Here is a 16,641-nt window from a genome sequence, read left to right as displayed (position 1 = left end):
ATATGTGTGTATGGCCCTTCTTCTAGGCCGTCTTGAATTAGCACCATGGCAAAAGAATCCGAAGGCCCCTTAAGAAGCCAGACTGGGCGAGCATGAAAAATACTGTTATCTGACAAATCATGGAATATGATGATTAATTTATTAAATTATATTTTAATAAAAAATTTAAAAAAATATATAATTTTTCCTCACAACAGCATACAGTTAATCGTATCATCCATCCCCTACAAAAAATTTCCGACAGGTAACGTAGAACATACCGTATCCGGTCACAAGTGGAATATATCACATGTTCTCCATTACAGGATGACGTATAGTCGATAGCTTAATTAACAAAAGGTCAACTGCGTCGTCTTATTACCTCAGTGAACAGATAATAACGGCTAGGCGGGAGATAGAATCAGTAATTAGTTAGCAGAGCGAACTAGGATCTATTTTCAATTAATAGTCTTTAATTAAAAACAACCAAAATGATTTTAGAGAAAAAAGAAATATGATCCAACCGTTAAAATAGCAGTTCAGTCATAAACCAATCTATCTTCTTAGAAGAATGTACATTATAGTACAAAAGCCGATGGGAGAAAAAAAAAGTTATTTTGATTTTGGTAATGACAACTACAGTTTAGTGTCAAAGTTGATGACTCTACGGCTGATCCAGAAGTTACGAAAAAATGGTTCAGTTTTTTCAGAAGTATGTGAGGTGTGAGGCCCCATAAAGTTCATTTTAATCGAGATAAACCTAAAATACAAACGAATAAATCATTCGGAGCTCTATATCCTTAAAACTGACTACAGCACTAAAAGCCTTTATGACACGTTATTTAAACTAAAGTAAAATATCGAAAATACAAACTTTAATATAGCTTTTTACGTTCAACAGTAATATAGAGTAGTAGTTTGGAGGGTTTAAATTAGAAAATTTAATGTTAGTTGAAAAATGATTTATGATAGCCAGACATTTTTAATACTCGTTATAGAACCTCCATGGAAAACATCTACTCTGGGTCAGACAATATAAGAATGATTATTCATTAAAATACAAATACCACAGTTATGAAATTCCTCGAAAAAGTACTGGAATTGGAAAATCGGGCGGAACTTCCTTCTCAAATTACCATTTGACTCTACCAGATTTTTGAATAAAAAAAGTTGATTTCATGATTGAATTGTTTTTAGGAAACCAAGAGAAAGGAAGTTCATCTTTTAGGAATCTATTTTTCGCCTGAAGGATGGTTTCAATAACCCTCTATTGTTCCGATGATACAAAAAAAAAAAAAAAGAAAAAGAACCATATAGGTATATCATTAATTAGTAATGTTTAAAATAACTCTTACACGTCTAAGGGTGATACTGTAAAGCAACTGCCAACAAGACCTCGAACAAACATTTACGCCTGAAAAATCAAGAATAACAGTTAAAGATAAATAAAGGTACTGATAGAAACTTATTTTTTATCTCTCTTTAATCGGACACCTAATTTTCAAATCAGTTATAAAAAAAAAAAAAAAGGAATAGAAAACAGCTATGATTTATGTTCCCGTTTTTGGCTTAGTTAATACTAAACTAGGGTCGTTTCTTGCCGAGAGAGTTGAGGAATCGCCTAAGTAACCTCGTAACAGCAGCGAAGCCGGTTAGAATCCACCTTAGGAGGTTGATTTTTATTTCGTGGCAGTCACACAGAATAAAAACATGATGAAAATCAACAGGCTGATTACCTGTAGATAACTCCCGGTATGTCAGAAATGACCAGACCAAAGGGTAAAAAAACAATAAGATAAATTATACTGAACTATTTCGGTATTATTCGGTAGAGAATTCATAAAATGATAGTAGCCCATTTGTAAACTTCGATGTTGCATTAATCTAAAACGGTTCTTATTGCTAATCAATCTTTTATTATGGAACACTTAAAATTATTGAACACTTTAATAAACTCGCCAGCTGAAGAAGATAAGCCAAAATTGTGCAGATAGATAAAGGGTAAAAAAGATATTTTCAAAAAATAGGTCATGCAACTTAGATCAATTTGACAAATAAATAAATTAAAGGCTTAGCGAACTCGATTTCATCAATCTCTGTAAACTCATGTCTCTGTTGATTGTAATCCAAACTAGACAAGATCAGCCCTAACACAAAACGTTTCCGTTAGTCCTAACTAGGGCAAAAAAGGGAAAAATAGGAAAAAGTTTTGTTGAAGTAATTTTAATTACCCCCAGTTTATTGAGTCACTGAACATGAATTAGAGGTTTACTGACAGGTAAATGCCGTCCATAGCTCAGGTGGTTGAGGCGCAGGTCTTTACCAACTGCGAACTTTAGCGGCAGACTTATATATATATATATATATTTATTTATTTTGTACTTCACTCATTACAATGCAGTGTTTAGAGACATTAAAATGCTAAAAGCTTTTTTTCTACTAATCGACATTACTGATTATCTTAACGAATATAAATGAACTATTGGTCTTGATCAATTATTATCCAAATGATAATAAGATCGAGCTGGATGAAGGTCTGAATTCTAATGTCAATAACTTTGAAAACTTAAAAATTTGAATTCAATGCTAGGTCATATTTGATACATTGAGTAGTGCATAATTCTGTTCAAACAGCATACGCTACCGGCGCACTAAATCTGTCTATAGCTGAAAAGGGGTAGTATAAATATGTCCTAGTTATTCACAACTGAATCGGTCGATTTGAATATATCAGAAATGAATAATACTCTCCAATTCGTTATTCTTTCCTGGTTTGTTCAATCCCGGTAAAGCTATGTAGTCAATAGAAACGTAGATAAGAATATTATGTGAATATTAAGAATATATTACTAATACAATATTTGTATTTTAATAGACTATAACACTCTGTTATTAATAAAAGATAACTTGGAACATTAAAAATTAACTGGGTAATTATTGAGAGTTTTAAAACAGCCAGATATACGTAAATATTTGCAGATGAATGTTCTATATAACTAAATATGGCTGGATTCTATGCATCGAGTTCCTATTTAAACTTCTTCTAATTCTGTTATCATCGATACCAAATATCACGAATGACCGATGAGATTAGGGATATGATAAAGATAATATAGGAAGACGTGCATTTTAGCCAACAACGGTGAGAATAGAGCATTGCTTTGTTGCATAATCTAATGTAAAGGGTTTAGCTTATAATAACAGTGACTTTTAATTATTTTTTAATATTTAACAGATAAACAAGTAATATTACATTTTTTTTTATACATGCGATCTATATGTTTATACAATATGATAGTATATTATAAAAGTAATATCCTCCCTTCAATTCCTGCTCAGATGGAGTCTTTGCTCTTGACAAAAAGCAAGAAGGGCTACCCCCTCAAAGGGCTCTCTATATCCCAGCACTCAGAATAATGGTCCATATTTGCCCAACCTTTCCAGCTAACTCAATTATTAACTCACATAATATTCTTATCTACAGGCCTAAGAGTTCTTTAACATAAAAAAAGTAATCATGTTCCATAGCACAAAATTAATTTAAAGATGAGTAGTAAAGGAGGTTCGAACATCCCGTGTTTAAAACGTTCGCCCGCTGATGGTAAGTGTATACTGAATGAAAAGATTCGTCTAGCCACAAATAATTTATTTAGAAGGAGCACTTAGCTTTATCGACAACCGCATCATCATCAACCGGTTCATTACTAGCCTCCAAACCATTACTATTATTGTTTAAGGAATTTCATCATTAGTCAGCAGCACCATGAGAATTCCACGAGATAAAAAAACAAACAAAAAACTTTACATCTAATATAATAATTAAAAATTAATAATTCCTTTTTATTAATATTCAGGCCGTATGCACACGGAGGTACTGGAAAGGAACTGATCAGTACCTCCGTGAGTATATGGCTTTACAGTAAACACAGCTTGTATACGAAAACGACAGAATGCATTGGGAACTAAATTAAGAGCATAATCAAAACTATAAAATTGAAAAAATAAAAACCAACGAGTGGGTTAGAAAAATATTGATTACTTCATATTAATTATTTTAAAGCTATATAATAGTTAAATACAAATATTAAATTATATCGCTAGCTAATTATTGTCAAATGCCAATAAGTAAATGAGTCCATTTGTGGCTGCCGTAGCCCTCTTGCAACGGAGAGATAGTTTTTAAAAGTCGGTCACCACGTTTACGGTTTATTGGATAAAAATATAAAATATATGAGCTATACTTAATTTGCTAACCTAAAATAAAGAGAAAAAAGTGCATAAATATATGTATATCATAACCTAAAGGACCTATTTCATAAAAATATATCACAACATAAAGAAAAGAATATAAATTTTACATTAGTAAAAATAGAAAAATTATACGATATATACATAATTCTCAAAAGGACAATTGACAAAGAATAAATATGTTTTTCATATGTGTTACATTCTATGAAATAAGAAAATGTCAATATGCGAGTGGGTCCAAACTTGGTAAGACATTTGAATCACAATCACAAAATTAATTAACAAACTACATTTTTAACAAAAGAAAGACGATAGCTTTTTATGAACATATGTTGAGCGTCGAAGTTGCAAATAAATGAAAAAAGACCAAATAATGTCTACACAGGATAACCATACAGTGTTGGCCGTAACACTATTTAAGACGTCGCTAGGGACAAAACAATTAAATAATAGTAAAACTAATAAATAGGCAAGAAAATAAATGAAAATCAAAAGATAAAATAAAACAATTTTTTTTTTTAAAAATCATTGTTCCAAATGATTGAAAACTACTTAGGAATCATGAAAATTCTAATCAATTATTTATTTATGCCTTCAAAGCAGTATTGTATATACTTTTACTTAAGACTTCTTTTATTATTTGTCTGAACATTGGAGATTAAATTTTACTATAAATTGTATTGTTTCTTTTAACGTAATATTTTTTTTTTTATTTACTTCGTTTTAATAAAGTAGAAAAATATCATACAATGCTTCATTTTTGAATAAATAATTCATTTCATTAATGAGCAACACACAAATATAGTATTTGGTAATTCTACTGACACAACTTTCTAAACAGGTTTGGATGCAATAAACATTACAGATTTTTTGTTGTATCTTAAATAATATTGACCTAATTAAAAGCTTTACTTCCGAGTATCTAGGATAAGACTAATGAGAACGTAGAATGTTACAGGACAGGATTAGTTTTCGTATTATTCCTAAAAATGATAAACAAAAAATGGATAGGATCATAGGAACCTACCCAAATATTTCTAAAAATCATAGGTAAAAAGTTTAATAGGTGTACTATATCGTTCCTAATGGTACTGTTTTTCACATTGTCTTGTAGATAATTTAATTACCTTTAAAATAAAAGTTTACGTAACTTTGGTTCTATTAAATTAAAATCAAAATCTGAACAAAAAAATAGATCTAGTAGTTTCATAGAAAAGACGTGGACATTAGGATTAGATTTTTGGGTACTTTTCCCTTGGAACATACATCCTCAAATTTTATGATGGGGCCGATTTTTTTCTTGATCGATTACAAAAGTTAATTACTGAACATAAAGTCCAATTATGTAGTTAGATAAGTAAATTTCGTTTTTTTTTTAATGTGTAGTATTATGTGCGGAGTAACTATAATTAAAGTGTGAATATTGTCTGACCTACTCTTAGGATACTCTAGGCAATTTTATCTACTTAAAATTGTATTATTGAAAAGTATCGTTTACTGAGGGGACTAAACGTTAAGTGGTTTTTTCAAACGTAGAATCAACGAAACCAACAGCAGTATTAAACAACGGTAAGCATCTATTACGAACTCATTCAGTACACCTCGTTGAGTGATCTTGTTTTTTTTATTTTAGACTCTGGAGTTGGTGTGTACATAGTGCGTGAGTCAAACGCCGGTCGCTACGGAGCCGAAAGGAGTAGGTGAGTCGGGACTCTATCATATTATCTCACCGTCTCAACTATATCATCCCACTAACACAAAAATGCTTTAATAACATTGTAAAGAAGAATTAGATTCATGAATAATTAATTATTATGCTTCAGTCCAATTATGCAGATTCCTCCAAAACCGAAACAATAAATTTTTAATTCATAACCATTATAACTAGAGTTAAAAGGTTTAGAAATATTTTTAGAAAAGTTTTAGCCTGAAGATGACAATTCTAAGAAAGTCAAAGAATGCACTCATAAAATTAACAAATATACACAGCAAAAGGCTCTCATAAAACCATATTATAATTATACGCAAACGAAAAATATTGAAATATCTAGAGCCAATATTAATATTTTTTAGAAATACTTCTTCTTCTGATGAAGAAATTATTTTAAGAACTACGCTGAGTTGCTCTTCATTCTCTACATAGCAGGCAAACGAATCCTTTCTTAGTTTCATACTACAACTATCCTCCAAAAACTTCTTTAGAACATAGGAGGTTCGATTCCTTCAAGATTCATCAGTTGAGATTAGATTTTTATGTAATAAAAAAAAATCAATAAGAATACATGATAAGTATTTATTTTCACATAAATATGAGATAAAAAACATAAGAGATGTTTAAAATAAAAAATAGGGAAATTCAACCGAATTTATAAAAATCAAGTTTTAAAAAATACATTTAATTATAATGGTTATTTTCAATATCATCCACATGTTTCTCATCAATATATTGGCAGTGAGCAGCATCATTGTCGCAAAATCGATTTGTAACGACTGAACGTCGACGTGATAGGTACATGTGGTACTTGAAGGTAATCCAATCTGAAACCTTCAGCGTTTTGTTACTCCAGTATAAATGTCAATAACAATTTTGAGGTCGGTCAGCCAAGAATTTTTGTTCTAAACATCGTATAATTTTCCCATATGATTTCCAGAAGATAATTTTTTCGAACCACTTAATATGTGTAGTTATCTCATCTATGAATTGATTTTTTTTTAATTAGAAAAAAATCAATTTAATATATCAAAACAATGCAAAAGTGGCCAAATATTTGAAAACATAAAAACAAAATTGATCTAAAATTGCTAAAAGTATCATGAAATGTTTCTAAATAGCATAAAAACTTCTATGTTGTCCAAGAGATCGTAAAAATTGTAGATACTGACACTGTCACTGAGACTGTACTTCAAAGGAAGTCATGAAGGAAGAGACGAAAATAATTATACCTCGGCAGGTCGGTAAAAGTCAGAATAAGAATTTTACACTTTATATAACATTTTTAAATCCAGTCTTGCACCAATTAACAGCCCTCCCAAGATAGTTACTTTAATCAATTAGGGAAACAAATTGTTTGATTATAGAGGTATGCCGATTTCGAAATTATTCTTTTAAAACATTTAACCTATTTAGAATTTTTTATTTACTTAGTATACTTTAACCTCCTACCAAAAATAATTGGAAATAACAATATAAAAAATTATAATATTATAATGGTTTTATTAACATTAAAAAAATTGAGACTGGTGCTTCAAAAGGACCAGTATATACATATGAGAACTGCGATCGTTTTTTGTTCGATTTTAAACCCTCTATTCCGATCCCCATTCATTCCAAGTCAATATACATGTAAATCCAAAACTCATTTGATTTTTCACTATAGTGGCAAAATAACTCTACTTCATTTCTAAAACGAATCATTTATTTTCATATTTATTTACATTACATATTATTTTCATAATTTCATTTACATTCATAAAATCAGAGTTGGATTAATTATTTTAATTTTAGTATTTATATATAATCTAAGCCATTATGATTAAAATGTGAATATAATAAATACAAAAGGAAGAAATTATGAAATGAAGAAGTGACCAATATTCATTAAAAAGTAACTCTCGCTTGTCTTCAAACGCTAGATCAACTATTATCTGGGTCGCGTTGTTATGAACTCTTTTCTATTCCTTTGATATGCAGATGGAAGGAAACTTGATTTAAAGCCATAAGAAGAAAATATACGCGTCTGGCATAATGATGTCGGGTTTCAAAGGCGTCACTTACCGTACGCCCAATTGTAAAAAGGCCTTCCTTGGTCCTGTAAACTAAACAGCCTTGTACTGTCCTATAGCAACACTATTTTGATCCCAGCAAATTTAATATTAGCAACCATTGACGGTTCCTAACGCTATTCATGAGCTTATTAGTAAGTTAGATTTTGTTAAACGTCAAATGTTAATTTTGTAAAACGTACGAAGAATTGATGTTCTCTCCAACAAATATAACTTCATCAAAATAAAAGTATAAAAATTTTAATTTTTTAAAATAATACTAGCATATTATTTCTGCATTTTTTCTCGATTATTTTTCATTTTGATCTCTGAATATTAATTATCATTAGCGGTAAAAAAAAACAACTCAAATAGTAGAATATACTATTTTATTGAGCCAACGTTTCGCCCCACGTTGCAGGGCTTCGTCAGGGCTAAAAAAGATACAAACACATAGTTACAAAAGGAAAACAAAAACATAAGTATAAAATAACAGGGGTATAAAATGTAAAAAAGTAAGATATAATAAGAAAAATTAAAGGTAGTAAATAGTAAATGTAAAGGGTAATAGTAACAGATAGATAAGAAAAGAAATATCAAAGAAAATATAAATAAAGAGATGTAAAGAGAAAAAAGAATACAAATCAAATGATGAGACAGAATGCATACCTATTTTGACGGCAGTCAAAACAAAAATGACCGTTGGTAATGGGAGGAGTGGGGACGGCAGTTGTGCCACAATAACGAAAATCTTACTTTTTTACATTTTATACCCCTGTTATTTTATACTTATGTTTTTGTTTTCCTTTTGTAACTATGTGTTTGTATCTTTTTTAGCCCTGACGAAGCCCTGCAACGTGGGGCGAAACGTTGGCTCAATAAAATAGTATATTCTACTATTTGAGTTTGTTTTTTTTTACCGCACCCGGACCATATTCCTTTCATCTTTACACACGGTCAATCAATAATCTTCCATTTTGTAATAATGCTTGTATATTATTTTAGCATTTTTCTTTCGATTATTTCTCATTTTAATCCCGGAATTAGAGTGCTACCAATGGGTAGTTTCTCTACACGCCTGTAACACTCCAATTTAACTTAGATCAGATTTAATAAATGTATTATAATGTACAGTTGTAAATAGCAATAAATAAATATTTAAAAAAAAATCCCGGAATATTATCTATCACTCAGCTAAATTTTATACAACTCTTAAGAAGTTAGCATACGAAAAGTTTTGCTTTCAATTAATAGGCACATAAATATACGTAATTATAAAACATACGAATAGTTCTTATAAGTTTTAAGTTCTGTAGTTGAGCACAGTGGCTAGTATAATCCTAGTCACTGGTGTAGTTAACAGTGACATTTTTAATTAAAGTTTTTAGGTGCCCGTACTATTATGTATAAATTTAACGAAAATATACATAACAAATATTGCAGGAATAGCGAAGATTTAAACCACATTATATCAAGAAGATGAACATTACCCAAGGAATGGGCTCATAAATTCACCTAAAACTAGTTACACGCAAGGGGTGTTTCAATTAAAGTAATAAGATCCTTAAGTGGGAATTACTTAACTGTCGGAATAAATTGTAAGGCCTGAAATTGTAAGTCTCCTCCGCACGTAACATTACCTTCAGTCTTCTTCTAAGCATCAACTTAGCGCCTACTTAAACTCAGGCAAAACAGTATTAAACAAAGTAATTGTATGTAGTTTTTTTTTTCAACTAATACTATCTGCTGACACAAATAAGAGGCATTTTAGTTATAATATTTTCAAGATCCTTTGAATTACCCAAAATTTTATCAAAGCTAGTATAGTTATAGTTGTGCTTTTTCAAAACACATACCATAAAGAAATTATATTTTACTAAAGAAATAATAAAATTTATTAATAAAAAATTAGAAAGATTACTATAGTTAATTGAAGTGCTATTATTTTTACTTTATTTTATTTAGATATTTTTTTAACAAAGAAATATCTATTATAAATATTCTACAACATAACAAAAAAATATTTACATGATATCAAGATGAAACTGGAGCCATTTATTAGGTCAATTGTTGAATCCTAATCTTTTGGCAAGGTAAAAATACAAACAATTTATAATTACAAACATAAAATTCCTATTTATAAGTTTAGTATTATTAACCAACGTTTTCATCTTCGGAAGCTAAATACCTAAAAATCAAGGTTTGTTCATATCGTCTTTTAAGAGTCGGTTCAAATAGAATTATATACTCTTATAAATTTATTATTATGTTTGGTTTTTATTAAAATGTATGAAGTGTTGAGAAGAGTACGGGGGTGGATACATTTATATTTTAATTTTTGCTGGTGTTGGGGTGAGGGGCGTTTCGTGAATGAAAAAACCGACCTCTTCCCCAGAGAAAAATTGTTTGCTGGTTCGAGTGATACAAAATAAAAAACGGAGGACCTGAAATGAATATCACAAAAAAACAAAATAATGAAGAAAAAATTAAAGAATAAAAAAACCTTCCAACTGATATACAAATTTAATTTAATTAAAATATAAACACATGAAAATAAAAAAATGAATGGTAATGTTGTTATAAAAAATAAAAGTGTGTGAAGTAAAAAAGATAATATTTTTATATATATATATACAAAATTAAGAGAATCTTCGTTATAAAAAACAAATAGTATTTCTGTTTGTGATAAGAAAAAAAATAATGAAACAAAACAAACAAAGTTGAAAGGAAAAAAGGTCACTCACAGTAGGGTCGATATGGGCATATCAATATTTCTCACTTCTACTCTCATAAACTGCAGTTGTTGAGACGATATGTCGAGCGTTGGGTGAAGGTCACGAGTAAGGTGAACCACGAAGATCAAGTAGTCTGGTGAGTTAGAAAGTCCTGACCTCCTGACTGCCGACTCTAGACTCTAAACTCTAGGCTGCGGACTGCCTTATCAGTCTGTTTTTAGGCACTAATTTCATTGCACCTCGCAATGTTGTAATAATGAGCAGCCGCAGCGATATATTTATATCGTTTAAGCACCACAACAAACCCCCTTAAGCGCGTAATAAATACTAATTTAATTTTAATTACAAAAAATAAAAACTGAATTGTTATAAAAAAAAATTAACTTATAACTAACAAACACCAAAAAACCACTTGGAAGTAAATACAAAAGAAAAAAAATACTCTTTTGGGCTTTAACAGCTCGCATATCTGATTTGATTTGTTTTGTTAATTAATCTCTCCAATATTATATTTGAATTTTAAACTTCACAGTTTGGGCTTAATAGTTTCATTCACCGCATATCAAACCCAGTTTGCATTTTTTCCTCTAGGATAACCTTCTAATCGTTTTGTAAAAAGCAAATGAAGGTCATTTATTTCAAATAAACCTTTTTCTTCATTAACATTGAAGATCTTACCGAAATCACTATGATATAGATTTCTAAACTTACCTATCCTTCTATCCTTCAAATTCTATAGATTCCAAACACCCTTCTGAATTTCCTCCCTCACTATCTCTTATTTAATATCAATAATCCACCAATTAACTTCCAGTCAACAGCAAAAACCTTGAAATCATCTTCGTTCAGTTCCTTACCATGAATAATCCAATTTCTCAGGTCTCACAAAAGCCAATAGCTGTCCATGACCAATTCCTAAAATTGTACGATATTCCTATTATCTTCTCTTGCTTTTTTCCACCTTGACTATGGTCGCTGGGGGACATGAAGAAATTTACAAATTTTTTCTTCGAATTTCCCAGGCGCTCTCATGTCTTTGCATACCAAATTGAAGTGGTTTCTTCCTAATTTTACAAGAGCAAAACTTTTCAGCTTTTTTTTGTTTTCTATTTCTAATTCTTCAGAACAAAAACTCTGCATTCTCCATTTCTTCACTCTACGTTCCTTTATTCACTCATTTTTTTTTTTTAATTTATTTATTGCTATTTACAACTGTATATTATATAAAACATTCCTATACAGGCGTGCAGAGAAACTACCCATTGGTAGCAATCTACTGACGTTTTATATAAGCAGGTCTCGTGGCCATTTTCTTTTCAGTCACCTCGCAGAATTGTCAGGAATCGAAAAGAAAGCAAGGTTAGAAACTAGTGGGTTTGGGTGGTTAGGGATTATTCACTCTTCAAATCTTAACCTATTGACTAACTGCACTACTTCCTTCAAAAACGCTTTATCATTCCTACTACCTTTTTTTGGTATTCTTAACATCAATCCCCAGTTCTCTTCCACATTTTCCATTAAACAAAACCAATTCCTTCACCTAATTTATAATTAAATCATCATACTCGCGCGTAAACATACTTCAGTAGTATTATAGACAAGCTCGGTTTTTGTACTAAAGATCTGGACAATGTAATAATCCTCAGGTGCCTTTAGTCACAATTTTTTTTTTTTATTTCATTTCAGTATGATTTTTATGATATTATTTATTTATGAGCTTTACATTTAACATTTATTTTTTGATTTTTTTTATTATATCCTACACACTAATCGAAATCAAATTAATCAAAAGAAAATTAATAATTTCCTTTTTGTGCGAAATATAAGTAACAATTTTCATAAGACTGACACACCATTAAATACAAACTCCGATGTTTTCCAGGAATGAATACAGTAACCAAACGATTCAATCAATTGACCATTTGAAAGTTATGCACCATATTTATTCTAATTTAAAAAAAAAATTCTATTGTATATTACTATTATTAATATTTTATTATTGGAAATAGGTGAATTAATAATCATAATATTTTAAAGTGAAAAGTAGAAAATTGATATAATTCGTCAACATTTAATTGCTAAAATTAATAAAAAATCCAAAAATGAAAGAATTTTTTTCCGAATAAAAATTCTCAAGAAAATTTAATTGGAGGATTCTCTATTCAAAAATGTCGACAGCCTGACATTTCAAAGATTAAAATCCCACCAAAAAAAGGTCTGACAAAGGCAGCTCTCCCACTAATTAGCACACATTGTTCGACCTCAACCAATTAAGATAAAGATTTAGAAATTAAAAATGGAGAGGGTAATCCCTTCTTGAAAATACAATGGACCAATGGACTAAACAAAAACCTCTAAATTAGAGTATAGGCTTTTAGTATACCACGCATTCTCACCACTCTAAAACTTTAATTCACTCCATTTAAATTTCAAATGGTAAGACTAATGGCCTTTTAAAGGGATAAAAAAAAAAGCTTACAGGAGAGGCGCTGTCACTTGAATATATACAGATCAATGTGCAAAAAAAAAATCTGGTGCAGTGCTCGCATCAAACAACTTTTACTTACCGACCTACTTTGAATTTAAATGAATTCTCGCTCGTTTCAAACAGATATTTTTTATATTAGCCAATGAGGTATTACCCTCCCACATTAATTTTCCAAATGAGCATTTTAACAGTGATTTCCATAAAAGTACATTTAATAATATTTCTAATACAGTCGTAAATAGTAATAAATAAATTTTAAACAAATAATATTTCTTGTTGCAAAATTTTATATTTTCTCTTATTCTCTTTTGTAAAAGTATTGCAGAGATACAAAAAAAATAAAAATAAATAGTTTAATAAAATGTACTATTGACCATTTATTCAATGCTAAATTGTTATAGAATGATCATTGGAAATAAAAAGAATGATTTTATGGATTTAATCATTCTGTTAACAGAAAGACTTATATATAGGTTAAGTAAAATTTAAAAGTCATTATTTAATAACCATGGTGATAAGCCAATCTAAATAAGTAACAAAACTGCGAAAGTGTCAACAATCAAACTCATGTTAGAATATACCTTTTTTAATATTTTTTTTTCGTCATTCTCTATTCTCTTCTACACCATTCTATATAATATATCATTATTTCTAAAATTTTCCCATGATACGTCTATATTACTATTCATATTTTCAGAAAAGAATTTTTAAATCTGAAAAATTGATTTTTCCACTTATCTTCTTAAATTAAATACCAAATCCTTTCATAGTTTATATTTATCTATTTTGCACTAATGAAAAATATTTGTGATAGTTAATTATTCTAAACAAACAAAATTAAACCTACTTTAAAGGCAGCCATTTAACAAAGATTCATGGTGTCTTGATTTTACATTGAGAAGCACCAAAATGTGATAAAATAAATTTACAAAATCAGATGTATAAATCCGACACCCACCTTAAATATATAATTTCAGTTTTATACGACTTTTCGTTTCTGACTATTTTGCTTAGACTTAGTTATTTGATTACAAGGACTCAGGACACCTCAAAAAGTGTGTTTTCGGTGAAAATTGGAATTCTAAATTTTGCAATGATTGCAATGTATTGTATACATAGGTATGTTAAAGTAAAAAAACTTTATAAAACATAAATAATGGTATATAATAAAACATTTTTTATAGGAGTCCAATAATGATAAAATAAATCCAATCCACAACAAATCCAATAATCATAATTTATGATAACGATTAATTAAATTTTATTTTATTTATCAAATACTCCAATAGTACGTATTATAAAATTAATATTTTCAGTAAAGCTAATTACGTAATAATTATAATTGGGTAAAGTTAATATTATTATTATTATTAAGTTTATATTGATATAATCTATAACATTGTACCAACAGATAAGGGTTAAAAACTAAGGCAATTGACCCCTGACTTACAAAAGCAATTCGACGCTTATGAGCTAAGCTTTAAAAAATGTTCATATGTAAAAACTATCCTTATCAAGCTCATAAATAAGATGTAAAGATGATTTCACTGCGGTTTGACATGCCTGATTCGTCAAAAAGTAATTACGTAAGAATGTGACAGTAGAGTTTTTAAACAATTAGACATAGAAATAATGTGTCAAGGTAATAGGAATAAAAGTATTATAAATTTTAAAACTACTTGTTGCTGGATCCAACACGAGACAAAATAGGAAAGAACATTATTCCAATAAGATAAAAAACATATATACATTAGTCAAAACAAGAGAAAATCAAACTATAAGTAATAAACGATAATAGATATAATGAAAATTAATTAAACATATTTTAGCGAGTATAATGGTCCAATAATTTCTTCTTTCATATGTGGGCTGGTGAATGTCTTGAAAATCGAGATATAGTCGGAGAGGAAAAGTGGGATGCTTTCACCAAGATATAAAGGAAATGAGAAAAAGGCATCAAAGAAGATGTAAATATGATAGCTGAATATTGATGGAAGATGAAATATACAAGGCAAATATACAACGTGAAAGGAAAAAAAGAATTTTACAGAGAAAGGGGACATCTATAAATATGCATATTTCATTACTGATGATTAGACGAAAAATATCCTATGAAATATTAAATTTCGATACGGTGATATCGGAAAATCTACTGGAAATTATTCTGTTTTCTATCGCTAAAAATTGCTGTTCTATAACACTCAATACGCAGCTGATCCCTGACGACGCTGAGGTAATGGTGAGGACATTACCTTCAGGAAGAGCAGGGGCGGGACAGAAAGACAGCTAATTTAGGGGGGGGGGGTCCAAGACACATTAGAGGACTCGATCTGTCACTCTTCTTGACAGCTTCGATTAACTTGGAGGCAAGTGGGAGGGCAAGTGTGGTGACAGTTTATTTTACGTAACGTTTATATGAAGCTATGATGTACCTCATGATCGTCATTTGGTTACAACTGGTTATAAGTGATTCATATTTCATATTATAATATATAAGCTTTTCTAAAATAATGGACCATATTCAATATTTTAATTCGCAATACGCAAATTAACGGAGTCATATAACAGTAAACTCTATCAGAACTATTTGTATTATAAAATAAAATGTAAAATTGATATTGGAATATGATTTTTACAACTAGGAAGCAATAACATAGAGTTAAGTTAAAATTAATTCAACAGTTTAAATGAATATTTCTATGAGTGGGAGGCATGAAGGAAAAGTAGAGAGAGGGTATAGCCAGGATGGCCTGGCGAAGGGATTTGGCCTATAATATTTAAGGTTAACCAGAAGAAGAATTGGTGAATAGAAACGGTAAAGATTTGGGAGGTGACTTATGTCCAATCATATACATTATTATGAGAAGAAGAAGTAGAAAAACTAATTAAATTTAGGAATTTACAAAAAACCGATCATTTGTTACAGATGGAAAGAGTGTACTTCAAGTTGCATTCTGCACAGATAGAGTCGTTATATACCCTCAAGAAAATTTTTCTAACAAAAAAGGAATAACGTGATTAACTAGTATAGGTTTCCTGAACTCCATGGGGAGATACTTGGGCTAACCTCAGGGTCGAGAGCCAGGATAGGAATGAACAAATTATTAATAATGATAACTGTATTTCATCTTGCAAGCAATTCAGTGGAACGAATTGCCTACCATTACAGAGAGCGTTGCAATTTTTTTTATAGTAGTCGTATACCTCCAGAACAGCAGAGTCACAGAACAAAGCTGACCTCAAAATGATAAGAGCTTCTTCCCTTTGCAACTACGTTACTTCGTTTTCCAGCATGAAGTAGTAATACCCACTCCATTGGAACTTGCCTATGTGAGGATCTTCGAATAATATTGTGTCTCTAAGACGAAATGGCCGTAAGAACACTCAGAAACAGCCTCAGTTCAAATGGCCTTCAATATCCTCACACCT

At 30.0% G+C, this 16,641-nt stretch overlaps 2 protein-coding genes across 2 annotated transcripts in view; one reads left to right on the top strand and one right to left on the bottom strand.

The window, feature by feature from the left end:
• The window catches only part of LOC106685289 (protein furry), a 290,462-nt gene that overhangs the window by 147,168 nt on the left and 126,653 nt on the right, over window positions 1–16,641 (bottom strand). The window lies entirely within an intron of this gene.
• The window catches only part of LOC106685288 (FMRFamide receptor), a 203,057-nt gene that overhangs the window by 145,613 nt on the left and 40,803 nt on the right, over window positions 1–16,641 (top strand). The window contains exon 6 of the mRNA XM_067046001.1: window positions 5,861–5,927. Coding sequence (XP_066902102.1) covers window positions 5,861–5,927 — 67 coding nt within the window. The remainder of the gene's footprint in view (window positions 1–5,860; window positions 5,928–16,641) is intronic.

Source organism: Halyomorpha halys, unplaced genomic scaffold (assembly GCF_000696795.3).
Source record: "Halyomorpha halys isolate HHAL.00 unplaced genomic scaffold, Hhal_1.1 Scaffold677.1, whole genome shotgun sequence".
NCBI lineage: Eukaryota > Metazoa > Arthropoda > Insecta > Hemiptera > Pentatomidae > Halyomorpha > Halyomorpha halys.
This window is presented reverse-complemented; position numbering and strand designations above follow the sequence as displayed.